The 27,431-nt window shown below is 45.7% G+C and overlaps 1 protein-coding gene across 1 annotated transcript in view; it reads right to left on the reverse strand.

The window, feature by feature from the left end:
• The window catches only part of LOC123778061 (leucine carboxyl methyltransferase 1), a 51,972-nt gene extending 24,795 nt beyond the window's left edge, over nucleotides 1–27,177 (reverse strand). Inside the window, exons 1-5 of the mRNA XM_045775221.2 lie at nucleotides 26,917–27,177; nucleotides 8,404–8,495; nucleotides 6,414–6,535; nucleotides 4,317–4,393; nucleotides 2,734–2,795 (exon numbers count right to left, since the gene is read on the reverse strand). Of these exons, the coding sequence (XP_045631177.2) occupies nucleotides 2,734–2,795; nucleotides 4,317–4,393; nucleotides 6,414–6,535; nucleotides 8,404–8,495; nucleotides 26,917–27,026 (463 nt within the window). The 5' untranslated portion in view covers nucleotides 27,027–27,177. The remainder of the gene's footprint in view (nucleotides 1–2,733; nucleotides 2,796–4,316; nucleotides 4,394–6,413; nucleotides 6,536–8,403; nucleotides 8,496–26,916) is intronic.
• Nucleotides 27,178–27,431: the final 254 nt, after the last annotated feature.

A 27,431-nucleotide genomic window follows, 5' to 3' on the forward strand; every position in this document is an offset into this window, starting at 1 on the left:
AAGAGAATATAAGAGTATTAAGTGCTATGAAGCAAATAAAAGGTGATGGGGAAAAAAAAAGTAGGAGGGACAGGGTTCAGTCTTTCACCTGGTGGCCAAGGAGGGCTTCTCAGAGGAGGCAGCAGCTAAGCTGAGACAGAGGTGATCAGAAAGAGCCTGGCAAGCAAAATTAGGGGAAAAGAGTTCCAGGCCATGGTATAAGAAGTGGAAAATCCAAAGGTGAGAGTAAGCCTGGCACGGTCAAACAAGGGCAGGCCAGTGTAGGCAGGTCATAGTTACTGTGGTCAAAAGTAAAATCAGGAGACAGAAAGAGGCCTGCTTAGCCACGTGGATCCCAACCAGTGGGAGGACTTAAGCAGGGGAGTAAAGGAATCTGATTTACTCCTTCTGACTTACTTGTAGGTGTGTGCCCATTTACATACTTTGAATTTTCCACCCCGTGCATAGTTCAGCTTAAAAAAGGTGTCAATTCAAAGATGCATATTTTCATTCTACTTTAATTCCTGAAATCAGGATGCAGCAAATAGTCAAGAACATACTGGTTTAATTTACTAGCACTTTGTCTTTAGTAATGATAAAGGAATAGTGGTGAATCTTACAATCACAGTCTCATAGGATTGATGAAGGAGGGTAATGTTTCAATGAAATTTGTGCCAGTTTTATGATCACCTATCACTTTTCTCAGGTCTTCACTCACATTTTATTTCCTTTATTTTTATTCGAATTCTCCTTTCTCGGTATGACAGCAAGATCAAAAACTATAAAGCACGGAACCATAAATGTGCCTACATGAGACACAAACACAGAGTTCAGAAGCAAGCGAAAGACTAACAAAAAAAAACCTTCCCCAAAAAAGCTGATGAGGGACTTTTATGAAAGAACAATACGTATCTTTATATTCTAAAGTATTCCTAGCAATTGAAAAGAAAATGAAACAATGCAACCAAAAAAAATATGAGCAAAGTAACTAAAATGGACATTTACAAAGAAATCCCGCAGTCCAATAAAAGGAAGGAAGGATACTCCATCTCATTAGCACAAAGGTAATTAAAAATTTTTAAATTAAGGTTTGACAGATCAGCAGAAAAAATTATTAAATGGTAACAGCCAGTGTTAATGAGGGTATACGGAAAAGAGAACCGTCATCTACTCTCGCGAAAATACAAATTAGTAAAGAGGGTCTTGGAGAACAGTTTGGCAGTAGCTACTAGAATTCTTAAGGGACAATTCCTGAGCCAGCAAAATTCCTGCAGCTACGCATGTGTCCCTGTGCTTTCTACAACACTGTTTAATAGAAAACCATAAAAAATGCAGCTATCTAAAGGACCATCATCCTGAACAGTAAGGAAAATGGAATTTCCATGCCAAGGAGAACTAGAAAGCCATCAGAAATAATGAGGCAGACTTATATATGACGACAGAAACACAGTCACAAGTCACTAGGACACAGAAGGAGTAACAAAACAGGACGTGTCAATTATTCACTTTATTAAAATTATACATAAATCTATTTATTTTGAGAAATGTAGATTCACTCATTCAACAAATATATATTGAACTACTACCTATGTATTCATTCAATGTGTATGTACATTCTTTCAACAAAAACTAAGCAACCCTTCTAGGTGCCAGGCATTGGATTATATTTCTGTGTTTTCTCATGTGTGATATTTATCCGTCTCTAGGTGTACTGTTCATCCATAGGAGAAAACACTCTGAACACTGGTTATCTTGGTGGGGGGAGAGATTATGCAGGGTCTTTACTTTCTACTTCATACATTTCTGCATCGATGGATCAAAGGTAATGCAAAGCGTTAGCTACTTCATTATAGGTAATCATTCCGACACAAGTATTCACCAAATATACAGAAAGTTATGACAGCGACAGTGTGGAGAAAACAGCCAGGCCAGCACATGGCAAAGCCTGCACAGGTTCTACTTATAATCTGCAGGAGGGAAACGAAGGATGGGGGAGATGTTCTTTCTGGGAGTCTCTTCACCAGGAGCATGACTGTGGCACTGTGGTTGCACAGAGGCCTGTCTCACTGTCTCATGTTTCCTGTGTTATCTGTGTCCACCATCCCAGAAGGCCATCCTCTCTGGGCATAACTTCTGACCTGAATTATTAGTAAGCCCCCTGAATACTCTGCCAGACACAGACTGAAAACGATGGAACATTCTGGAAGAGGTTTACCTTGGATCGAAAGGCTTAGAGGTGAGCAGGGAGTTGCTGGAAACACTCATACTTAAAATGTGAGAGGAAACCCGGAGCACAGGGGCCGAGGAGGTGATATAACAGGCGGAGCAGGTCAGGTACAAGACAGCGGGGAGCAGTGGGGGCGGGACTGGAGGATGACAGCCCCCCTCCATGAGGCAGCCACCTAGGACTTACGGTCTGATGCTGCCAGATTGGATGTTCCCAAGGAAAGCTGGAAACAGAGATTTTCAGGAAAAAATCTATTTTTGCACTGGTTGTAAATCACTGAAACCCATTTTGTAAAGACTGAAGAACGGGGACCTATGGACATCTGTTTTAAATTCCTTCACGGTAAATGCGATGCAGTGTAAACGTATCAGAAGTACACTCCGCGTGACAGCGCAAGTGCACACCCGCAGGCGCAGACAGACAGACACAAACAGACACAAACACACACCCCTTTTAAAAGGAAAAGGGGAAAAAAGCGAAGAGCGTTCTGTAGTGCACATCGTATCACGTAGGTTAAGGGTACTTGCCGATTTGAAGTGGGTCCCCCGAATGTAATTCTGTAATGGGTTGTGATAAGAAAGGCTTGACTCTGTGGGAAGATGGGAAAGAGAGAAATGAGTCAAGGAGCTCAGTTTCAGCAGAACCGCAAACACCCACTCCAGGAACGGCAAATACATCCTGCTCCAGTTCAAAGCAAGGGCCACTCACTCCACAGGGCCGTCTGCTTCCTGACGTCTGGCCCTCGGCACTCACACTTCAGTGGATCGGGGCTCCGGCGACGTCACTAAGCAGGACACTCCGAATCGGATGCCCACTCACAATCTCATCATGGAATACTGAACACTCAGAAATCGCTCAGGATAGGTCAGCAAGGATTTTCCCGATATTCCAGGTTTTCCAAGTCGTCTCCAGTTTCCTGCCTCTTCTCAAACAAAATCTTTAACACAGTGCTCATCGCTCACAGTTCACTGAAAAAAGGACTCCTATTCAGACTTGAAGTCAGTAACGTTGATGGGATGACTCCCTCCTCCAGGATATGCAAAAAATCAGACCTCCGAGAGCCAAATCCTCCATCACAACAACCATACACAAAGGCCAATGCGTTTTTCAGCCCAGAAGCACCTCTCGGCTTGAGCGAGAGCCCGCTTCCTCTTAGTTCACTCGGGGTCCCAACAGGCTAGGACGTCGTCTGCAGAGGCACAGCCTCAGATGCCAGACGGCAACCGAACAGCATATTTTCTGTAACGGAATCCTGTATTTGGAAAGGGTGAAAACCTTGTTTTCATAGGATAAACTAGATCAACCTCATACGTGAAAACTATTTCCAGAAGATGAGAATTAGACATCCTTGAAGGACAAGCTGAAACTTTTATGCTCACCAAAAATTTTTTTAAAGGCAATTCTTGGCATTTTATTGAAATCACTCATTTAAAAAGAAGGAAGGGAGTTCCCTTCCAAACCCTCGGGCTTGAGGCCAGGGCTTAAATCTCAGCTCCACCCCTTCCTTCACAGGTGCCGTGATGGAAATTCGCTTCACTGCTTTGAGCCTCAGTTTCCCCACCAGAATTCACGAGGCTGCTCTGAGCACTGAGTGAGGTGATGCAAGGGAAGCATTGCACACGGTGCTACAAAAGCTCCCAGCAGAGATTCACAAACTCGCCCTCTACAACTCTGCAAACTCCTTAAAACCTGGTCAGGGTGGCCCCCGGAATATCTCACAGACCGTAAATGACTAAGTTCAGCCTCCCATTCATTCGCTCAAACAATATTGACGACGCATCTGCTCTGGGCTGGGAACCTCTCTACGCCCTGGAGATAACGAAGTAGACAAAATACACAGAACAATTCAGATCATGAAACTAGTGTAGGTCATTTCTTTTCAAGGTTCAGAGCAATGACATTCATGGACAGAACAGTCACAAGGGAGAGTGTATTGCATGTGGAAGACTGCTCGACAGATTGGAATGAGGTCCCGGGGCCAGCAAGAAAGCGGGGAGGGGGTCCAAGGGGAGGGTCCCCTAAAATGAGGTCTTCAGCATGCATCTGGCCCCCTCCTGACCTCTGCCTCTGACTCTGCCCGGCTCTGTCCTCTGGTCCAAGCCACACTTACTTGATGCTGTGCAGCTTTCTCGTAACAATCATTGGAAAATCAACTTCAAAATATTTTTGTGGGAGAAGATCTTCATCCTGAGGAAAAACACAGCAAGTTTGATAATTCTGTATTCCCACATACGTTTACTGACCATCTTCATGTACCGAGTACTAAGCCCCAAACAGCAACGGGCTATTTCAGGGATTTAAATCAGGAACAATATGGACAATAAGGTACTTTTCAGGTGACTTTGGTCTCTGTGTGGAGAATGGATAGAGGACAAATGTTAGGAGATTCTCAGAGCCGTCCAGGAAGAAGGTCCAGGGAAGAAGTCACAGGGAGCCTGAACTGCGGGAGCAGCCACTGGCATGGAGGTGGGGAGGCACTGAGAGGCGCTGGGGAAGAAGGAGCTAACAGATTTTCCAAAAGGCAGACTGAGACAGATTAGAGAGGGTCAGGAAACTGATGTGGGGGAGGGGGGTTGGGTCAGCATGTGGGGGATCAAATAGGACAAAACAGCAAATATCAGGAAGCATCCCCCACAATGAGGGCGGGCGAGTTTCATGCATTCTGCTGAGGCTCCAAAGAGCAAACAAGCATTTTTTTTTTTCAAAACAGATTTTTAAAAAGCCCTTTGGACCAATATAATTATCGAACAAAACAAAACACTTCAACAAAATCTTTCAGACCCTGTGCTATTCACTTTCCTCACTCCTGACAGAGAACCTTTTTCTTGGAAGGGGTACCTAAGTCTCGGTGTACCCTGACCAGAAATAAAAATGGCAGATTTATTAATTATTAACCCACCTACATGACACTGGGGAAAAACCAAACCTTGGGACCAAGTTGAAAGGGTGTCGGGCCGAGAGGAGGCATTTCTCCAATGCCTTCCACTCACACTGCACACGTTCTGCCACTGCCTTCTGCTCCCGTTCCTTCCACCACACCATGGTCACTGAGGTACAGACGCACCACGGCCCGACAGACCGCAGAGACCCCCCTGAACAAGCACAGGCTCTGTGTAGAGAACAGGGAAGGAACCTGGATTTGGAGGAGCTGCAGCCCATTGTTTGTTCCATGCTCCAGCGCCACTGGTTGTCCAATTCGGGGGAAACACAGGCTCTCGCGGCCCCCGCTTTCCCTATCAGTGTAACCCCCCACCTCAGAGCTACCATGTTAATTCACAAGGTCACGTATGTGCAAGCAGCTCATAAGCATGAGCTGTCTTATCCTGATGAAGAAGGCAGAGGCTAATGATTGATACTCGGGCCAGGCTGAAGCCACCGAGTTTTCACCTAACAGAAAGGTCAGGAACACTGATGACCAAAGACCTTCATATCAGGCGAGCTCGTGAGGGACAGAACACATATGTAGGTGGCGTTAGGCCCACACACTCTAATTTATCTTGGTGTACGTCTGCCAGAAATCTGGGGAAACGCCTGTACCCATCACTGCCACATGACCGACCTGATAGAAAAAACAAGAAAAATCCATACAAACCTACAAAAAAGAAAATACAATTGCTGAGGGCTTCCTAGGGAAAAGGTTGGGCACTACAATTCCACCCAGAATCCAAGACCGGCTTTTGGTCCCGGTTCTACCACTAACCAGACCCGTCTCCTTTCCTGCGTAGTTACACCTGTTCTTGCTCCCTAACAGAGCAGGTGAGGGATCAAATCAGAGAATAGCTGCAAAAGGCCTTTATGTCATCGCACAATCACCCAGCCATGCGCATCTCCAGCCTGTACCGAAGACACTAGCAGGATGACAGGAAAATCTTCATTATCGCCAATATGGAACATGGAGGGGTTCTGGGTCTCACAATTCTACGGGCAGGGTTCTTCCACACGTACAGAGGAAATGTCTACTAGGATTTTTATCCTAAGCCCTGTTTGTAACAGCAAAGGATGAGAAGCAAGGCACCCATCCTTCCCCAGGGCCCTGGGGACACTAAGTATGTGGCTGACGGGGGCAGCAGGCGCAAGCAGCTGGGGACGGGGGCGCGAGACAGACAGTCACTGCATTCCCTCTGAATATATTTTAACATTTCTGAACCAGGCGGGCACCTTCACAGGTGAAACAATTTGGGAAAGAAGAGGGGGAATTTTCATTTACCTTTAATCTCCAGAAGGTGGTATCCATCCCAGCCCCAAGATTTAGAATTTGACAATGACATTCTGTCTTCCGTAGAAATGCCTTTATAAGCTGACTGACGCCATGGACTCGAGCGAAATATCCTGAGAGAGAGACAGAGACAAGCTATTGCTCAGTGAGGTGGGATATCATCCCTGCAGAGCCCACCCCAGGACAAGAGCAAATCAGGACTCTTCTGATCTTCTTCGGGGTCAGGGATTTATCTGTGGACATCAAGGAAGAAAGAGTAACTTTCAAATTCTCTTCCTTTTTTTTTTATTCAAAGCTGTTTGAACCAAAGTCAGTACAATCTATGTAATGGTGGAATTAACTATCTTAAAAATAAAATGTCCTGTAAATTTACTTATGGAAGGCAAGTGTTTTACATCAAAACATCAGATCTAAATATTCGTCCTAGAAATGTGCTTTTTCGTGGCTAGGTGAAAGCTACTCAGGACTCTGCAAAAAGTCAAAATTGCAGGATCATAATGAAAATAACATTTTGGGGTCAGGAAATGGGACAGATAAATGTCAGACCAAAAAAAAAAAAAAAGCCATATTTCTTACCATGTTCCCCTCATCTCCATCCTGTAAGGATAAGAGCCTCTGTTTATAAAATGGCCTCACAAGGGCACCTGGGTGGCTCAGTCAGTTAAGTGTCTGCCTTCATTTCAGGTCATGATGCCAGGGTCCTGGGATGGAGCCCCACCTCAGGCTCCCTGCTCAGCGGGAAGTCTGCTTCTCCCTCTGCCTGCCAATCCCCCTGCTCTGTGCTCTTTCTCTCTCAAATAAATATAATCTTAAAAATAATAATAAAAATAAATAAAATGGCCTCACAGACCATCTGCGGGAGGGGAAAGCAGGAGCAAACTTTGTAGAATAAATGGACTTGTTTAGCTCCGGAGTGGGGAGCTGGAGCAAAGGGGATGGGAAATAAGAGAGAGGGGAAGGAAGATAAAATCCGTGTTCTAAAGCCTTGTGCTTAAGTATAACTATTTTAGGAACAAAATTTGAGTAGCATTTAGAAACTTACTGCAGTGTGACATAGGAATTCTATGTCTATTGATTCTCCTAATATGCAATATAAGCTCATATTTTATGTACTATCTTGCATTTTATTCTTCTAGGAAATCATTTTTATTGTATGTTACAGAGTATCATCCGCAGCAGACTGATTATTGGGAAGAAACTTTAAAAATGCTCACCACACGCTGTTTGGGAAGCACTCTCCTAGTGGGCCCCAGTCTGGAGATGCCAGCCCAGGCAGAGGAAGAGGGCAGGCAGGCTGGCTGACATGCTGCCTGGGGCACCCAGCTCCCGGGGCCCAGAGGTGGGTCCCTGCCTCTGCAGCAGTGGTATAGAAAGCTACCTCAGGAGCCCAGGAGGGAGGCTTCAGGCCTCTTAGCCAGGCCTGGCCCCATCTTCCTGATGCCTAGGTTCACCCTGAACTCAAAGTAAGGTCCACGTCTTTATTCTCAGGGACCACCACGTTAAACGTTCTTTGCATTTCTTATAGAATCTGCCCATAGGCTCCATCTTTAGGACCAGGATTCCTGGCACACACAAGGACTGTGGTCATTTGGTTAATTTCTCAACATGGCAGAGAATGAGTCACCCTCCCACATGAAATCCTTTCACTGCCTTGATAGAGAGGACTTGCAGAGCCTAACAGTGTTACTATCACTTTAATAAGGCCAAAAAGTAATTCCTTCCTTGCACAGGACACAGTAAAAGATCATATAAGTGGCTCTTAAACATATAAAAATGATCTGTAAGATACCATTTTTCACGTATAGGATTAACAATGAAAAGGTTCATAGTACACTGTGTTGGTGAGGATGTTGGGAAATGAGCACTTTTGTATGTCACTGGAGAGACTGAACATTGGAACTCTCTCTTTTTAAGAATGAATTCCTAAAACCTGAGGCCTCTGGGCTGATGAGGGGACGTTGGGAAGGAGGGGGTCACTTGCCTCTGTTAATTTCGGGGGCCTTCCTCTCCTTAGACAGTCTCACAAAATGCTGGATGTAAGGGTCATGCCAGTAGCCAAGGCTTACTGCAAACCTGGAAAGGGAAGAAAGGAAGCAGGCGAGTAGAGGTCAGTAGGTTCTGGCCCAGTTCTCAGGACCCAGGTCGAGGAGGAAAATCATCTACCTCAAAAGGCCAACAGAGGCACGTTTGGTGCTCCCTTACCAATGTCAACAGACTCGGCCATCAGTCCTGGTGCTCACACACACGGCCCCTCAGTCTCCCCACAGTGGCCATTTCTTCCCTCTCTTTACTCATGCGGCTAACTCTTTTCCCAGGACCCTAGAGAGCACATAACCTCACCTCATACCTCACCTAGAAGACCTGCCACCACTTATTTGCTCAGCAAACTCGCTGCCCAGAGCCAATCAGACAACTCTGCTCAACCAGAAGTTCTGTGTCCATAGGAAAGGAGATCCAGGATTGTTTTGTGAAACTCACGAATGACTACCTAAGTATTTTCCCCGGCTCTGTATTAGGTACCAGTCCTTCCACATCCCTTAAGCAGGTCATAGTGGGAAAACCAGGAACAAATAAACACAACTGCTACAACCTACAAAATGCTAGAGTAGCCTAAACTCTCCCTGGTCTACACTACAAGGAATCAAAGTCTTAATGATCTAAGCCAGGGAACTGAAGCCCAGATTACCACTGAAGGTCTTCTGGCAACCATGAGTGGAACCAGCCTTAGGACAACGAGAAGTAGCAGAAGGAGCCTGGATCCCTAAGGCCATGGGAAGCCACTGTGGGCTTCTGCCCCTCAGCAGATACCTTGTGAATTAATTAACGTCTTTAGCATTTAAACCAAACGGAAGGGCGCCTGGGTGGCTCAGTCGGGTGAGCGGCCAGCTCTTGGTTTCGGCTCAGGTCATGATACCAGGGTCCTGGCATTGAGCCCTGCGACAGACTCCATCCTCAATGGGAAATCTTCTTCAGGATTCTCTCTCCCACTGCCCCTCCCCCCCAAATAAATAAATCTTCAAAAAAAGTAATGAATAAACCAAATAGAGTTGGTGTTTGTTACTTACAGACTGAAACATCCCAAGTGATATCCTGGGCACATTACCTCATTTCCATTTGCTGGATGAGTAAGCTGAAAGGGGTAGGGTGTGTGTGTGTGTGTGTGTGTGTGTGAGAGAGAGAGAGAGAGAGAGAGAGAGAGAGAGATCACCCAGCTGGGTTCTGAGTTCCCAGAAGCAGATAGATAGTACATCTTCTTTTCATATCCACTGACAAGGCTTACTGCTGCCTTGACTATAGTCGGTGCTAATCTTCTACAGTCATGTCCTCCCCAGTCTCCCACGGACAACCATGTCCCCACATCCACAGACACCCAGAGGAAGCACATACCTTCAGCTACTCAAGGCAGCAACTCAACACAGAAACACACAAAGTAATCAGTAAGGGACACAATTACCGACAAGCCCAGATTGTCAAGGAAAACTGACCCACAGAGTTTTAGAAGGGTGAACAGGCTCCATTGTCTGAAACAGTGCTTTCCAACAACGAATTGTGACCCATCCATGTCTTAAAATCAATGGAATAGTCTGCAAATCCTGTCTTAGAAAATGTAGTCAACTAGAATAAACTAGAAAATAGGAGTATACATTACATACTGTAAGAGTTAAAGATTGTTTTGTGAAGCTGTTGTTGAAGTGTATGGTCGGGGTCTAAGCGCCATGAAAAACCTTTTCCCTAAATAAAGAAAACAAAATGGACTCTTCAACACAGAAAGCAAACTGGTGAGTGTCAGAGGGAAGGGGGGGGTAAGCAAAATTGGTGGTGGGTATTAAGAGGCACATACTTCCACTTATATAAGTAACTCAGAAAGACAAAAAGTACATCAGGAATATTGTCAATAATACTGTAATAACACTCTACTGTGACAGATCATGATTACACTTAATCCTGGTGAGGGCTGAGTAATGTATAGACTTGTCGAATTACTATGTTGCTGAAACTGACATAACATTGTATAGACCAAACTATATTTCAATAATTAAAAGAGAGAAAATTGTGTTCTCACTATTGGTGGTCTGATGAGCACTGTCCTCAAAGGCATCATCTAGTGCCATCTAGTGGTAAAAGCCACATCTGCAGTTGAAACAAAAACCACAGACCAGTGATGAGAACAGTCCTCAAACATGGATGTCTGGTTGGAAGGAACATTCCAAATGACCGGCTAACCCTGACATCCGGTGCAAGAACCTTTCAACAACACCAAGCCACTGCCTGAGCACGCCCCACAAAGAAGGCACTCGCTCCACCACTCAGCAGCTCTACCTGCTGAAAAGCTGACCAAGCTGCCTTCCTCTAGGAGCTCCTCCCTGTACTTCCTACTGCCCTCTCCTGGATGACAAGGAGCAGCTTCTGCATTCGCCCTCAGTTTAACACTATGGATCCAGTCAAACAATACCTGTCCAGTGTCTGCTAAGTGCCAGGCATTGGGGATACCGTGGGGAGCCCGGGAAGAGCAGACACAAAGAGACATAAGAGCTTATGCCAGATGAAGGACAACTGCATGGGGGATGGAAGGACCTGCACTAGAGAAGGTAAAAGGGAGGCCTCCCTGAAAAGCGGAAGGCCACGTGGAGTCCCACAGAACTGGAGAAAGCTGTGCAAAAGGCATTCCAGACAGGACGCATAGGAGATAGAAATGCTCTGGGGCAGGAAGCGCCTTGGAATGTTCCAGTAGCAGAAGGCAGGCAGGGAGGCTGAAGAACAGCAGAGAAACAGGAGAAACCTCAGAGATTTCTGTGTGTGTGTGTGTGTGTGTGTGTGTGTGTGTGTGTGTGTTTTAACTTCTCTTTGTTTTAATATTTTTCTACACTAAGCATATGCCCTATTTCATTCTAAGACACCATCGACTGCAAGACTGAAAAAAGAAGCAGCACTGCCAGTGTTTTTCTTATTGCTTAGAATTCTAATTTTGTGTTTATGAAAAAGCCCTTTTAGACTTATTTGAACAGAATGAAAGGAAAAAGATGAGTGACATGGGTTGGTTAGGTCTTCCCTTTCAGGATATCTGGGAGTTTCCACCCAGCATTGACCTTCGTGCAGCCAAGCACACTGGCGAGGCTGCGCTTCTGAAGAGATCGCCATCATCGGCTCTGAGATTTCTTTCCAAGCTCCTGACCCTCCAGGTGTAGGCTGTGTTACTGAGTCTTTCTTGGTCTGATCAGAAGGTATCAATGGATGGTTCTCGAATAGCAATTAGGATTTGTGCCCCTTCTTCAAATAGCCCCTAGATGGTACGTGGACTGAAGCAGCCAGGGGCTGTGGGTGCAGCGGTCCAACCACTCCACGAGGAAGACTGAGCACGTCCATGTGCACAATGACAACTCTAACACGATGCTCCAGTGACTGCAGGACACACCAGGAAGAAATCAGGGGTGCCTGGGTGGCACAGTCTGTTGGGCAGCCGACCCCTGGTTGTGGCTCAGATTGTGATCTCAGACTCTTGAAATTGAGGCCCATGTCTGGCTCTGCAATGGACGTGGAGCCTGATTGGGGTCTTTCTCTCTCCCCTCCCCTCCCCACCACTGCTCACACGTGTTCTCTCTCTCTCTCTCAGAAAGTTAAATAAATATATATTGAAATAAAGTGCAAAGAATGAAAGATTTCAGATTTAAAAAGACCTAACAGTGTTCATTCAATCCACTATTGCCCTGAAATGTTCATGACATTCACATACCACCTGCTGCATTTAATAGTCCTTTAGATCAACTCACTTCTTTTAGCACCCAGGTGTGACGTGCTACTAATATTTTCTTCTAACACACCCTGTAATCAATACCTTTGAAAATGTAACACATCTACCGGGGTGCCACCTAAAGTCACCTCACATTCCTCCCATGGGAAACGCGGATCTGGTCCAGCCACCTGTTCATTCAAGAAGCACTGACTGACTTTGCCCTATCGGCAGGAGTGTCACCTGCAACAGTGGGAACTTGCCAGGAGAGGTGTGACATGCCCTCCAGCGGACAGTTCTTCGTCTGAGGGAATGGGAAGGCGCCCTCCCCGCTCTCCCAGCCAGTGAGGGTCGAGGCTGGGGCTGCTTCATTTCACTTCTAATCAACACCGCTGAGTGCTGACTCCAGTGCCAGGCATTACTCCGCATGCTGGACAAACAGGAACACGTACAACCCTCGGAAGCAGCCTATGTGGAAGGCACCGCTTTACAGACAGAGGTCAAGGCTGTTTCCTCAAGCTGTGCAACCTTGCAGGAAACTTCATTCTATTGCTTTTCAAACCTACTTACCCACTTGGACTGCCATCCCTCCCCCAACACTTCAGTTGCGCAAACGGTGTCTGTGTGGATGTGTGTGTGTATTTATATGCAGGGTACGTACATATATACGTACCTACAATGTATATTTATGCAATTGCAAAAATCAATCCGATACTCTTAGCATCGGTTTTCAAGTTTGGAATGTTCACTGCAGGCTGCATACTGGCCTTGAAGATATTGCTCTACCTCTCATTTGTAATTTTATCGTTGTTCTTTTACATCGCTTAGTCTCAATTTTGGGGTTCTATTTCCTGTTGGTTTTATTCTTGGTTATAAATGGAAGGTAGGAATCAAAGTCTTAAGGGCAGTAGACTTTGTACCTACACAGACTTTGAGTCTGTTTCCCTTCTCGTGGGCACTATTGCTTTCCTCAGCAGATCCGCAAGGCCTTAAGTGTTTAATCACCTAAGGAAAACAAAACAAAACAAACCGCACGAAAAACGGGGGCGCCTGGGTGGGTCAGGCATTTAAATGTCCGACTCTTGATTCGACTCAGGTTATGATCTCAGGGTCGTGAGACAGAGCCCCGCGTTCAGGCTCCATGCTCAGCAAGGAGTCTGTTTCTCCCTCTCCCTCTGCCCTCCCCCACCCCACTCCCACCACTCTCATAAATAAATAAATAAATAAATAAATAAATAAATAAATAAATAATAAAATATTTGAATAAAAAACAAAGAATAACACTGGGCCTCAATTAACTAAGACCCATAGGCTATCATTTCCTTCCAAAGGAAGCTACTGGGATGGCCTTCTGACTTCATCTAACAGCCAATTACTTCACAAGGATTAACAGGATATAAAATCTGTCTCTGTTATAAGGAGTCCCTGAATAGTGGGTAAGACATTAATGGAAAAGGAACCAATATTCACAAGAGGGTGAATACGGAGGAAGATGCCAATCAGAAACTTCCCGTGGTACAATGTAGCACATGTGACTTGAACAAACAATAAAAAAGTTAATATAGAATAGAATAATAGGATGCCATGGATATGAAAAATGCTAATGTACTTCTGGAAAAAGTAAAACATTTAGGAACATGTATTCTGAATATTTTCTCCCAGTCTCTCTTGTCTGTTCATTTTCTTACTGTATCTATTTTCCCATTGTAATTAGTGCTTTTTATGTTCTGTATAAAAAACATTTGCCTACCCGAAGGTCGTCAAGATATTCTCCCATGTTTTCATACAAAAGCTTTATAGTTCTAGCTTTTTTCTTTTTTAATATTTATTTATTTGATAGGAGGAGAGGGAGCACACAGGGGGAGGGGTAGAGGGAAAGAATCTCAAGCAGACACCCCGCTGAACATGGAGCCCAACACAGGGCATGACACGGGGCTTGATCTCATGACCCTGAGATCAGGACCTGAGCCAAAATCAAGAGTCGGACTCTTGAAGAGAGTGAGTCACCAGGCGCCCCTGGTTCTAGCTTTTATATTTACGTTTATGATCCACCCCAAGTTAATGTGTGTATACAGAATCAGGTAGGGGTCAAGGTCTGTTCTGTTTCCACTTGAATATCCAGTTCACACAGAATTATTCTTTAAAAAGACTTCCCTTTCTCCCACTGAACTGACTTAACACTATGGGCAAAAATCAATCGACAGTACTTGTAGAGATTGCTCTATCTTTGGACTCTATTCTGTTTCATTGATCTATCTTTATGCCAAAGACATTGATTACTGTGGCTTTACTATAAGTCTTAAAATTCAGCAGGAATAAGCAGTGTACGTTCTTCAACGGTGTTCTTTTTTGAAGACTTTTTTGGCTATTCCAGACCTTTTGCCTTTCCATATACATTTTAGAATCAACTTGTTCATTTCTTTAAAAAAAAAAAAAGATGGCTAGGATTTTGACTGGGATTGCACTGTCTGCATGAATCAAGTCATGAAAAACAGAAATCTCAACGACATCAAATCTTCTGATGCATGAACAAAGCATATCTTCCATTTATTTCAGTCTTCTTGAATTCCTCTCGACAATGTTCTATAGATTTCTGTGTAAAGGTGTTTCATGTCTATCCTGAGACTTATTCCTAGCCAGTTTGCTTTTTTTGTTGTTGTTTTTGTTTTGTAAGGAGGCTCCACACCCAGCAAGGAGCCCAATACAGGGCTTGAACTCAACAACCCTGAGTTCAAGACCTGAGCTGAGATTAAAAGTCAGATGCTTCATCAACTGAGCCACCCAGTCACCCCAACCAGTTTAGGTTTTTGATGTTACTGTAAAATATTTTAAAATTTCATTTTCTTATCCATGTATATTTACAATGTGTCTACCTGACAAAGAATTCCTATCCAGAATATATAATAAACTCCAGTAAGTAAAAAACAAAAACAACATTATCAACAAAAACGGGCAAAAGACTTGAACAGACATTTCACAAAAGATATATGAATGCCCAATAAACACACGAAAAGGTGCCTAAGATCATTCGTCACCAGGGAAATGTGATGTGAAACCATAATGAGATGCTATCTCACCCTCACTGACAGCACAGAAGGTAAACAAGGATGCTGAGCAACTAGAGAGTTACTATATTGCTGTGGGAAGTGTAAACTGATCAACAACTTTGGTAATTAGTCTAGCAGTTCAATATATCCCCACCCAGTGACTAAGCAATCCCATTAAGCAATTTCAAGAGAAATTGAAGACTTCTATAAGAATGTTTATTGTAGCCTATTTACAATGACCAAAAACTTGGATACAAATGAAATGTCTAATCATCAGATGAACAGATGAACAAATTGTGGTTTATGCACATTACATACAAAGGAGCAAACTACTTTACTCTGATAAAGACTCTCTCCTTGATCAAACTCTAGCCACACTCCAGAGCCTTCTTCTCGACAAGGCCTCAACCTTGGCTTATCATGTACAGACTCAAACAAACACTAACATAGTTTCTAACAGCTCAAGCCCCACCCTAGGAAGACACCAGTTCCCCTTAGTGCCTGCCTGAGGAAACTCCAGGCATCTAGTGTTTCTTCAGCCAACACTGAAAAGTCGGGCCCTTGTCTACCAGTGATCAAATCCAGCTTGTTTCACATGGATCAACACCTATCCCATTTTTTGTAATCTGTTACTTCTCTGATTTTATGTGCCCCTGGCCTTACTTCTTCATTCTCTCTTTAAAATGCCCTCTGTACAAATCAAGCTTGAGTTTCATTCATGCTGGACTCTTTTCCTGATTGCAACAGTTACTAATGATTAAAATCTGTCTTCACCACTTTAACTAGGATCTGGCTCTGTTTATCTTTGATAAGTGCACACAACATGGATAAATCTCAAAGAACACATTGAGTGAAAAAAGACAAAGGAATGCATATTGCTTGATTCTGATTATACAACGTTCAAGAACAGGCAAATCTAATCTACTATAGATTCTGAAATCAGAATAAGAAAGTGGGGGTAAGGGGGCGCCTGGGTAGCACAGCGGTTAAGCGTCTGCCTTCGGCTCAGGGCGTGATCCCGGCGTTATGGGATCGAGCCCCACATCAGGCTCTTCCACTATGAGCCTGCTTCTTCCTCTCCCACTCCCCCTGTTTGTGTTCCCTCTCTCGCTGGCTGTCTCTATCTCTGTCGAATAAATAAATTTAAAAAAATCTTTAAAAAAAAAAAAAAAAGAAAGTGGGGGTAAGAAGACTAACTAGAAAGATATACAAGGGAAACTTCTGAGTTTCAGATATAGTTTATGTCTTGTTTTTGGTTGTGGTGTACAGATATACAGTTGACCCTTGAATGATGCAGGGGCTAGGGGTGCGGACGCCTGCGCAGTCAAAAATTTGCATATAGATTTCGACTCCCCAAATATTTCACTACTACTTGCTTACTGCTGACCAGACGCCTTACTGATAATAAAAACAGCTGATTAACACATATTTTGTATGTTATATGTGTTATGCATTATATTCCTTCAATAAAGTACACTAAAGAACATATTCAGAAAATCATAAAGAAAATGTTTAGTGTACTGAACTACATTCATCGCAAAATCCACATATACGTGGACCCAGGTAATTCAAACCCATGTTGTTCAAGAGTTCACTGTACACATTTCTTAATGCTCATCAAACTCAACACTGAAGACTGAGCATTTTATATTATAAATTATCTCCCTCTCTCCCCTGCCCTCCCACCTCCACTTTCTTCCTTCTCTCCCCCTTTGTCTCTTAAGAATACCTGGGGAAATTCTTCTCACCCTTTTTTTTTTTTTTAAGGAGGCTCCACGCCCAGCATGGAGCCCAATGTGGGGCTTGAACTCACAACCCTAGGATCAAGACCTGAGCTGAGATCAAGAGATGCTCAATCTTACTGAGCCACCCAGGCACCACTACGTGGGGGAAATGCTAAAGGAAAAAAAAAAAAAAAGATGAGAGAGGTAACTGACCCTCCAGACCCTCCATGTTCCCCTTTCAATATCCACCTACCCCTTCTTCCTTACTAAAAGGACCCCAATTTTGTTCGAGGTATCAATCTGCCCTGTGAGAAATTCTCCCCTCCCACATGTTCCTGCAGCTAGGGGTAGGGCCACATGTCTAGTTCTGGCCAACGACACGTATGTTGAAGTCTACACAGGAGGCTTCCTGAAAAGCTATTGCTTTCACAGACTTAGACACATGCCTTTTCTCAGTGTCCCTTTTGTTTCTTCCTTCCTGGAGTACAGCTGCTCAAATGAACTAAGAAGAGGGTACTATTCCCTGGCACAACCCTATTCTTACTCTGAGAAGCAAGCTGAGGGAGCTCTCAATCAATTCACAACTAAGTTATATCACAAGTCAAAATATTTAGGCATCAAAAAAAAAGAGCAATTCCAACTGGAACTGAAGAATGATATACCCATTGCTGTGTTAAAGCATATGTAAGGATTTAGTATCTAAGTGATGTTTCAAATCCATGGGGGATATAGACCATCACTAGATGGTGTAGGGACCAAAACTGTTACCTTAAAACATACAAAATAATAAAGATAGATGAATGATCTGAGCAACAGAAGCCAAAACCATAAAAGTGCTAAAAGAAAATGTAGTGATTGGAAAAGGTCTCTTAAGACATCATCTAAAAACCACAAGCCATGAAGTTAGACTGCCAGATTTGGCACCATACAGGTTCAGAATGAAATGTATCATGAAATGTATGGTACAAGCTAAACTGAAAGACAAGCAACAGTTTCAGAGAAAATATTGAAACAAGGGACGCCTGGGTGGCTCAGTCAAGTAAGCATCTGCCTTCGGCTCAGGTCATGATCTCAGGGTCCTAGGATCGAGCTGCACATTGGGCTCCCTGCTCACAGGGAACCTGCCTCTCCCTCTCCTCTGTGGATGCGCTCATTCTCTCTCTCTCTCTCTCTCTCTCTCTCAAATAAATGAATAAAATCATAAAAAAAGAGAAAATACTGCAACAGTGCAGAGGCAAGGGCTACTATCCTACATATAAAAAGTTCTTACAAATCAATAACAAAACTATAAATAACCAAACAAAAAGACAACAACCCAGGAGGAAAATGATAAGGAGAAAGGGTTCATGTAAGAAACTATCAGTGATAGTGACCAACTAAAAATGCTGTCTTATTAGTGATTATACAAATATAAATTTAAGGGGCACCTGGGTGGCTCAATAAGTTAAACACCTGACTCTTGATTTTCCTCAGGTCATGGTGTCAGGGTTGTGGGATCCAGCCCCAGTCAGGCTCTATGCTCAGTGTGGAGCCGGCTTAAGATTCTCTCTCTCCCTCTCCCTCTGCCCCTCCCCCGTGCTCCCTCTCAAATAAAGACATCTTTGAAATAAATATATATAAATAAATAAATATATCTTTGAAATATATATATATATATAAACAGGCATTATTTTCCACCTGACAAACAATTTAAGAGACTGAGAATATTCTGTGATTAGCATCTCATTTACCATGGGTGAGAACAGAAAGTGACATAACCACTTCCGATGACCCTTTTGCAGAAGCTTCTCCCCTGAAATCCATCTCACTGGAAAACTCAAACACACATGCAAATATGTTCATCACAGCCCTATCATAATAACAAAATCATAGCCACCCAAATGATGAACAGAAGAATCTTCATATAAAGTACAACCACACTGTGGAATACCATTCAGCCATTAAAGAACACGATGCAAAAAATTATACGCACAGTATATTCAAATTAGGCTACTAAGTGGGGGAAATGACTTCATATTTGTCATTTAAAAAGTTAATCCTGAGGCAGCGCCAGGCAGCCTCATTTGGAAGAGCATGTGACTCATGATCTCAGAGTTGTGATTTTTGAGCCCCACTGGGTATAGAGATTACTTAAAAACAAAATCTTAAAAACTAACCAATAAAAAAAAAATGAATCGTTAAAAGAAACAAGATGAGTATTCTAGATCTCAGACCATTGTTTTCACATATATTTTCCAAAATTTAATTTGTTCCCTTTTGGAAAAAATAGGGGTGGGGGGATCAGAAACTCCATAAAATCCATGATTTACTTGACTTTCTTGATGGGCAAGTTGATGGGCAGCTAATTTATCTTCACAAAAATATTCCCATGCTAAAGTGAGATGTCTTCTCTGGGGAGGGAAAGCAGCGGCCCCACCTTCAGAATATTTCAGATCAAAATCTCAGCCCTGCTCTCTGGGCAGAGCCAGGAAGATGCCATCAGTGTGCTGGAAAGGCCTAGGCCCTCCAGAAAATGCTGCCTCTCCCAAGAGGTCATCCTCTGACCCATTTGCACATCAAGGGGGACGTTTTTGATGCAGTGGAAATCAGGTACTTCTGGAATTCTCACAAGAGAATCTCAGTCTTAGAGCCCCCGGCCTGGTTTCTAAAACACACAGACCACTCAAAACCACTGAAGCAGAACATGGCAATTTTGAGTCCTCATCAGGAAACAGAACCTTGAGCATCTATATTCACTTCCTCGTCACTCTGCCAGCTGAGAAATACTTCCTAGGGGTCTACAAGGCACATGGCCCTGAGACACACATGGTCCCTCTCGGCAGCATGATTCTCACGGGGGAGACAAACAGGAAACTAGGTGTCTCTGTTGTGACGGGACTGACTGCCACGACGAGATGCACAGAGAACAGACAATGGGCTGGACCTTGTCTGCAGCTGTCAGGGGCCTCCGGAGGGAGCCGCATCTGACATGACCCAGAAGGCTGGGGACCTTCTTTGCCTCATCAGCCTCACCCACACCCAATCTGTCAGCACATCCCATCAGCTCTTCCTTCAACATGTACCCAGACTCTGCTCCGTTCTCAGCACTTCACACCTACCATCCTGATCCAAGCCGGCAGTATCTCTGTCTTGGAATATTCCAGTAGCCTACTAACTGATCTCCCTGCTTCCATCCTCGCTGTTCTCAACACAGAAGCTGAAGTGATCCCATAAAACCCAAGTCAGGTCACCTCACTCTTCACTTCAAAATCCCCCAGTGGCCACCGCCCCAGGTCCCTAAGACCCCATCTGCTATATTCCCCTTCTCTCTAACTCTGGCCTTGTCATTCCTGGAACAAGTCAGCCCAGCTCTCTCCATGGAGGCCTTCCTACTCCCCCTTCTCTCTGCCCGGGACACTCTTCCCACAGACATGCACAGGGCTCACTCCCTTACCTCCTGCAAGGCTTTCTCCAATGTTGTCCTCAAGGGGCCTTCTCTGGCCATCCAAGATCAGATGACAACCCCTTCCGACCCTCCTACAGCATCCAGCACGCCCTGACATGCCGGACTGCTTGCCTCTGTGTTCCCTGGCTGCTTCTGTCTCTGGAAGAAAGGCTCGCTAACAGCCCCACCATGGTCTGTTTGCGGCACATCTGGAACCGCACGAGAACCGAGCCTCCACCGAGTAGGCATTCAATAAAGAATGTGGAGTGACTGCATTCATCTGAGGGAAGATGAGAGCTCATGGAACAAGGGGGCTGAGGGAGAAAGCCTCTCGGGCAGAGGGAGCAGCCGAGCTGCCCCAAGGCCGGTGGGCACAGGGCACACTGGAAGGACTGACCAGATTGTGTAGGGCAGGGAAGGCGAGCCGGAACCAAGACTGGAGAAGGAGGACGGAGCAGCCATGCAGAACACAAAAGGAATGTTTGGGTCTACCTCAAACGGCAACAAGAAGCCAGGAAATTAGTCAGTGACCTGATCGAATGGGCCTCCCACAAACCTCTGGCTTCAGGGGGAGACAGGGATTGGGGGCGGGGGTAGGAGCACGTGGAAGCTCAGCAAGCAGACTAGCACCTTGGCTCAGACCACAAATGACTGTAACGTGGACTAAGAGAACAGAATCAGAGGTGGAGAAAAAGAGGTAGATTCCAGAAATATTTAGCAGATAAAGTCACAGGGCTGGGTGAATGATCACATAAGGGGGTGAGGAAGGAAAAGCAGAGTTCCCAGATGACTCCTCCCTTTTGCAGGCAGGAGCTGAAGGACACAGTGGCCCCATTCACGGAGTTGGGGGGTTGGGGTGGCAAGGAGGCAAACACAGGAAGGGGATCTCGAGCACACTTTTGGGAAGAATGGATGTGCGATTATCTGAGACATCAATTTACTGATTTCCAGTTGGCAGCGGGAGACCCAGGGTTCCGTGAGAGGATCACGAAAAGCAAAGTGAGTCATGCCACACAGTGCAGATTCTCACCTTGTGCCTGAAGAGGAATCAAAAGGTTTCCAGGAACACAGTAACAGGAGAAGATTTGGGGTTCCAAAAAAATCACCCTGGCCAGAGCAAGAGCACGTGGAAGGGAGAGGGAGCTGGACGAGAAGCAGGCAGAACAAGAAAGACGTGTTATAACTGAGCAGGTAGGAGGAGGGACCTGAGCCAGGGCTGTGGCTCCAGGGAAGGAAAGGGGAACAGACTTGCCCTTGGTCACCAAAGCATCTCCCACAGGGCTGCTGGGGATCCTTCAAAAACCCAGAGCACATCAGTTCCCACATTTGAAACCCCTCTAACCTCCCGCATTTCATTCTCTGACAACCTCTCCAGAATTCTCTCTTGCTATCTGCTCCCCGACCCCATGTCTTGTGCCCCTGACACAGCCCTGTGCTTCAATGTCCAGGCTAGTTTCTTCTGCCTGGAAAACACCTATTTGCCTTTTGAAGACTTCCCTCCTCCACTGTAAAAGAAGGAAAAGCAGCGCTGACATCGAGGAGGTGGCCTGGCACCTTGAGCCAGGCTGCACTGCTGGTAGAAGCAGGCCTGGGGCTCACAGGGAAGCCATGTGGCTCTGCTGTTGGACACAAACCATCTCACAGAACAGCAGCACGAGGTCACGTGGCCGAGGTGATAAAAGGAGACGAAATAGGACCACTTCCACTTGTCCAAAAAGACAAAAACCAGGTTGTCATGCCAGCCACAAAATACCAATCACCTTCTCCCAGCTGATTTGAGCGAGTGCCTTTCTTCTGAAAGACACCGTTCATTCGTCACGCTACTCACACCTCTTTCTAGAAAAGACTGATGGAGCTACCCAATCCCAGAACTGTCCTGCCCCCTGTCAGCACCCAGTCCAGAGCACACCCCTGCTTCCTTGAACACTCCCCAAAATATCCGCCCAAAGCCCAAATCCTGTAAGATCTGTCTAACACCCTCTTTCTTACTGATCAGCCCCACAGTTGCCATGATGTGGGTTCGCCTTGAGGATAAGTAACGAACCCACTGTGTTTAACGGCAGGTGAGCTTCCAGTGGCCTTTGTGGAGGACGCTGACCACTTTCACGGTAGGAAAGGATGGTGCCCTTTCTTGGAGGGACGTTCATGGAGTTCCAATCTGAAAGTTTCCATCTTCTATGTCAAGCAATACCCATCCCATCGCCCATCTTATGTCGAGAATGAAAGACGAGGGTGTGTCAATCAGAGGTTTGAGGAGAGTGGGAAATGTCTGCTGGAAGGATTCTGGAGAGCAGGAAAGTGAGCTGCACAGACAACCACAGAATGGGGGAGCTCCATGAAGGCACAGGTGAGGCTGGTTGGCAACAACTCACAGTTGTTCCAAGCTGGCCTGCTGTGTGATTTCCACCATCAGGATTCAAGGCGAACATGGATGCTTTGGTTCACCCAGGGACTGGGGTTTACTCAGATGAAAGACAAGGGTGGAAGCAGCATTGCCAGGACAATCACTGAATCATGGGCTGGGGACTCCAAGCTCAGCTGAGAGATGAGAGCCTCGAGGGAGCATCTAAAGGACACAGAAATCCAAGGAGGTCCTAGGGAAGAGCATGCTGAGGGCAGAGCAGAAATGACGAATCGAACACACTGGAAAGAAGACATTGGGGTTGAAAGGCACCTCACTGCTCATCTGCAAGGTGGTGCAGCACTAGGGAGGAGCTCCAGGGCACCACGGTGGGAGTGGTGACAGAGGTGGATGAGAAGAGGTGATCGCTGCAAGGAGGTGTTTGAGAAAATGAGGGCCCTGTATGGAGGCTGGGTCCTCCATGCGCACACTGAGGTCATCTAGGCCAACGGCAAGAATTGAAAAAGAGAGGAAGGCTCTGGGCCTGCCACCCAAGTCTTCCACAAATTAGGTAAGTGGGGCATAGGGAGAAATCAGTAATGAGGAGGAGGCCAGCGTGCTCCACCTGGGGACCATGGATCTCAAAGAAATGGCATGGGGGCAAAGAAGAGGAAGGACACAAATCTTGAACCCCTCCGATCCTGAAATATTCAGGGTAGGAGAACACAGGTAGCATCTGAGGGGACATCAAGAACAGATGACACCCCCAGAAGGGCCAGGGTCAAAGTAAAGAGAGGAAGGAAATGGCTAAGGACAGGCTGAGGAAAGAGAGGAGGTTGACGCTTACAGATTCTGAATTTACCAGGACACGGGGAGGGGTTAGGAGTGGGGTCACGGGCAAACAAAAGAGGGAACTGCCTTAGGGGAACAGCAGGATGGGGAAGATAAGGAGAGGGGAGATGGGGAGTCACAAGAGTTGGTGATCACAGTAAGCACTCGTAAGATTCCTGGTGAACCAAATGGAATTATTGGAATATAATAACATAGAAAGCCGATATGTCCAATAGAAGAGTTCTAACTGTAGGACGGTTGGGAGTAAGAGCACCAGTCCATGCTGAAGGTCATGACACTGATGATGGTGACATAGTCCTGAACTAACTACCAGTCTTGAACACCTGCTGTGTGCCAAGCACTGGGGGGAGCACTCCACATCTAATCCTCCCAGCAGTCATCTCAGGCCATTCCTTGCACGGTAGCCCCAGGAGGACTCTGTACTGAAGGAGAGAACACACCAAAACAGCAGCATCCTAGGACTCCTGGGAGGCTAACTGGCTTTCTTAACATGATTTTAGGGGTTTTATGGCTATACCCTAGGGCGCCAGGAACCAGCCTAACCCACATCTAGGAGATAGTAACATCAACCAAATAATATTCAGATGGAGGGAAATCAAGGGGCACATGGGCGGCCCGGTCAGTTGAGTGTCCAACTCTCCATTTCGGCTCAGGTCATGATCTGAGGGTCATGAGATCCAACCCCATGTCGGGCTCCACACTCAGTGTGGATTCTGCTTGAGATTCTTTCCCCCTCCCTTTCCCTCCTCCTCTGCCCCCCACCCCAGGGGTGTGCACTCCCTCTCTAACATAAATGAATAAATAAAATCTGTAAAGAAAAAAAATGCAGGATAATCGAAACTAGTATAATTTATGGAAGACTCTGTGCCAGATCCTGTGCTGACTGCCTTGGCTCTATTTCTCGTTTAATCCTTACATCCTTACCATTCTTATCCCCGTTCCAAAGAGTGAATTGAGGCAGAAAGTGATTTGCCCATGACTCACGAAAGGAATCCCTATGTGATTAATAACATGACTTTCTGAAAAGATTTAAGGGTTTAATACATTGCAGTGAAGATGCAGATCACAAAATCACAAAACTGGAAGGACAGAGCCCTGGAAAATCTCTTAAAACATTAACGTATAGATTCTCAGAATCTTGTTGCATGTTGTTCTGATGAAGGAAAGCCCACTGCAAAAGAAAACCTTTGATGAAATGTATCCATATGGCATACATGCCTGGTCCTTATAACCCAGGACCTATCCCAGAAGATTCTGACTCAGTGAGTCTAGAGGAGGATGTGAGCATCTGTGTTTGCTTTAAAAAGCGCCACAGGCTCTAATGATCTGCACTTTGGGCTGCGTACGACAACATTTGAGTCTCTGCAATTCCAAACCCAAACTTCCCCTAAAATGTTTAGATGTCTAGACACGGGGAGGCATTGGAAACTGAAGCAGAGAAGAACAGAGAAATTATCAAAACTATCCCACAGAGAGTCAAGAAAAGGCAAGCTCTAGCTATACTGCTTCTCTGTCCTTTTGCTGTGTCTGAATTACTCTACAGTTAATTTACTTTTTGGGGGGTAAGCAAGTGTTCAAAAACTGTTACCAACAAATATTAAATAAATCAATACTAACAACAACTTTTAAATAAATGTAATCGTAATATGCTACTGAAAAGTATTTTCTTTCTCTCTGATCATTTTGATGGCACTTCAGATTCTCTTAGCAAATAGCCATCGATATGAGAAAAATTATTTCTGGGGCCCCTGGGTAGCTCAGTCTTAAGCGTCTGCTTTCGGCTCAGGTCATGATCCCAGGGTCTTGGGATCAAACCCTGCATCAGGCTCCCTGCTCAGCGGGAAGCCGCTTCTCCCTCTCCCACCACCCCTGCTTGTGTTCCCTCTCTCGCTGTCTCTCTCTGTCAAATAAATAAATTCTTTAAAAAAAAATTTCTAATTCAACAGTGCTACACGTGGTCAACAGCACCTGAAAACTGGAGAAGAAATGAAGTTGGGTGGAAGCCATTTACATTCAATAATTTCACCACACGCTGCCTCCAAGCCTTCAATAGGTTTGTATGTATTTATCTATTTCTTGAATCAACCACCACTAATATCTATTACATGTCAGACATGGCCTTAAGTGTTTTATTAATGTTAAGTATCATTTAATCTTTACGATCATCTATGAAGTGGGATTATTATCATGCCCGTTTCTCAGATCAGGAAACTGACATGAATGGTTTAGTAACACAGCTCATAAGTGGCAGAGCTAGGATCAGCTTGGCTCTGGACTCCATGTTTTCAATCACTCTGCTTAGTCTCAAAGAACCTTCAAAAAGTACAAGTCTTAACCCAAAACCTTGGCTTTCCCCACCCTACAGTCCCTACATGGCCCCAGCTTCAAGGACATTTTCTCAATTCCTTTAACAGTTCCTACTCTTTCCTTGTTCTAACTAAACAGCCCCCCCCCCGCGCACACACACACACACACACACACACACACACACACATCCCTGTTTTGTTCTTAGACTTCGGTTGCTCAGCTTAAACATTACTGCCTAAATTACAAACTCTAACACATGCTGTATTTCTCAGCACTCAACGCAAAACTGTCATTATGTAATTCATGGGTAATTATTTGCTTCCTGTCTTTTCCAACCAGGTGGTGACTACATCAGACACCATGTCAGTCCTATGTATCATGTGTTCCCAATCACTGAATACCCACCACCCATCCAAAAGAAAGGGTCAACCACAAAGTACACTCTCAACAGTTTCTGTTGAATGAACCAAGGAATGAAGTACACACCAGCCTCGTGCTTTCCGACTTGTGACACATATCTGTGCTCACAACGCTGCCCCACTAGACCCCTAAGAATGTAGACTCCTGTGGCAAACACGCAAGAGCTCTGAAAAGTACTGGCTCTGCACACCAATATTACGGGCTCCTAGGCAGACCATGCCCCCCTACACACGCACACACCCCTTGACTGGCCCGACCTCAGGTGCACAGTGGGGATCCTGACAACCCGCAAAGGAAAGTAACCTATTCAAGAGGGAGAACCTGAACTCCTCCTCCCCCATCAACACTACACTTATTTGCTTCTCCTCGGTCTTGCAGACAGACTTTAGCCCCAAGAAGGCCAAGCCCCCGTCTGCCTGGTTCAGCGCCGGAGTCCCATTCACGCCATCCCCAGGCCCGGCGCACAACACAGGTGAGGTAATTAACAGCTCCTCCAATGAAGCCCCGCTCTGGGCACTTCACACGTGTGAAACCCGGGGCGCACGACTTGACGGCTACCTTCTAGTGCACAAGCGTGTTCCTGAGACACAGGCCCGCCTCCCCCCGAGGCCCCAGTCCCCCGGGGACGCCGGCCCCTGACCCCGCAGGCACCTCTTGCACATAGAAGCATCTTCGCAAGTGCCGCGGACACCCTCGTCGTCTGTGTCCGTCGAGGAGGCAGAACAGGAGGTGAAAGAGGGCGTCCTCAGGCTAGTGGCCATGGGCGTGCAAGTTCCGGGGAGCTGTGCCCACCGGGGACATGGAAGCGGGGTCCACAGCCGCCTAGGGAAGGAGGCAGCCGCCGAAAGGGCAGAAGGAGAGGGGCTGGGTCCCCGGCGCTCAGCTGGCGCGGCTCAATGACGCCTCCCACGTCAGGTCCCAAAGCAACCTTCTCGCTGATTGGCGCCTCAATCCAGACCCTCATTGGACAATTTCTCCGCCCCTCCTCCCGGCTTTGGAATCATTGGATGACTCTCCGTTCCCGCCCACACAGCCCGGAAGCTCGCTCACAGGGCGAAGTAAAGTGAAATTGACGCAAAAGAGCACCGCAAGCCTTTCGGGGAATTGTAGTCACGGCTGCGGCAGGAGAGAACCGGGTTTCTTCTTGCTGGTCAGAATATTTTAGA

Source organism: Ursus americanus, chromosome 2, assembly GCF_024610735.1.
Source record: "Ursus americanus isolate L20-20 chromosome 2, mUrsAme1.1.p, whole genome shotgun sequence".
Lineage (NCBI taxonomy): Eukaryota > Metazoa > Chordata > Mammalia > Carnivora > Ursidae > Ursus > Ursus americanus.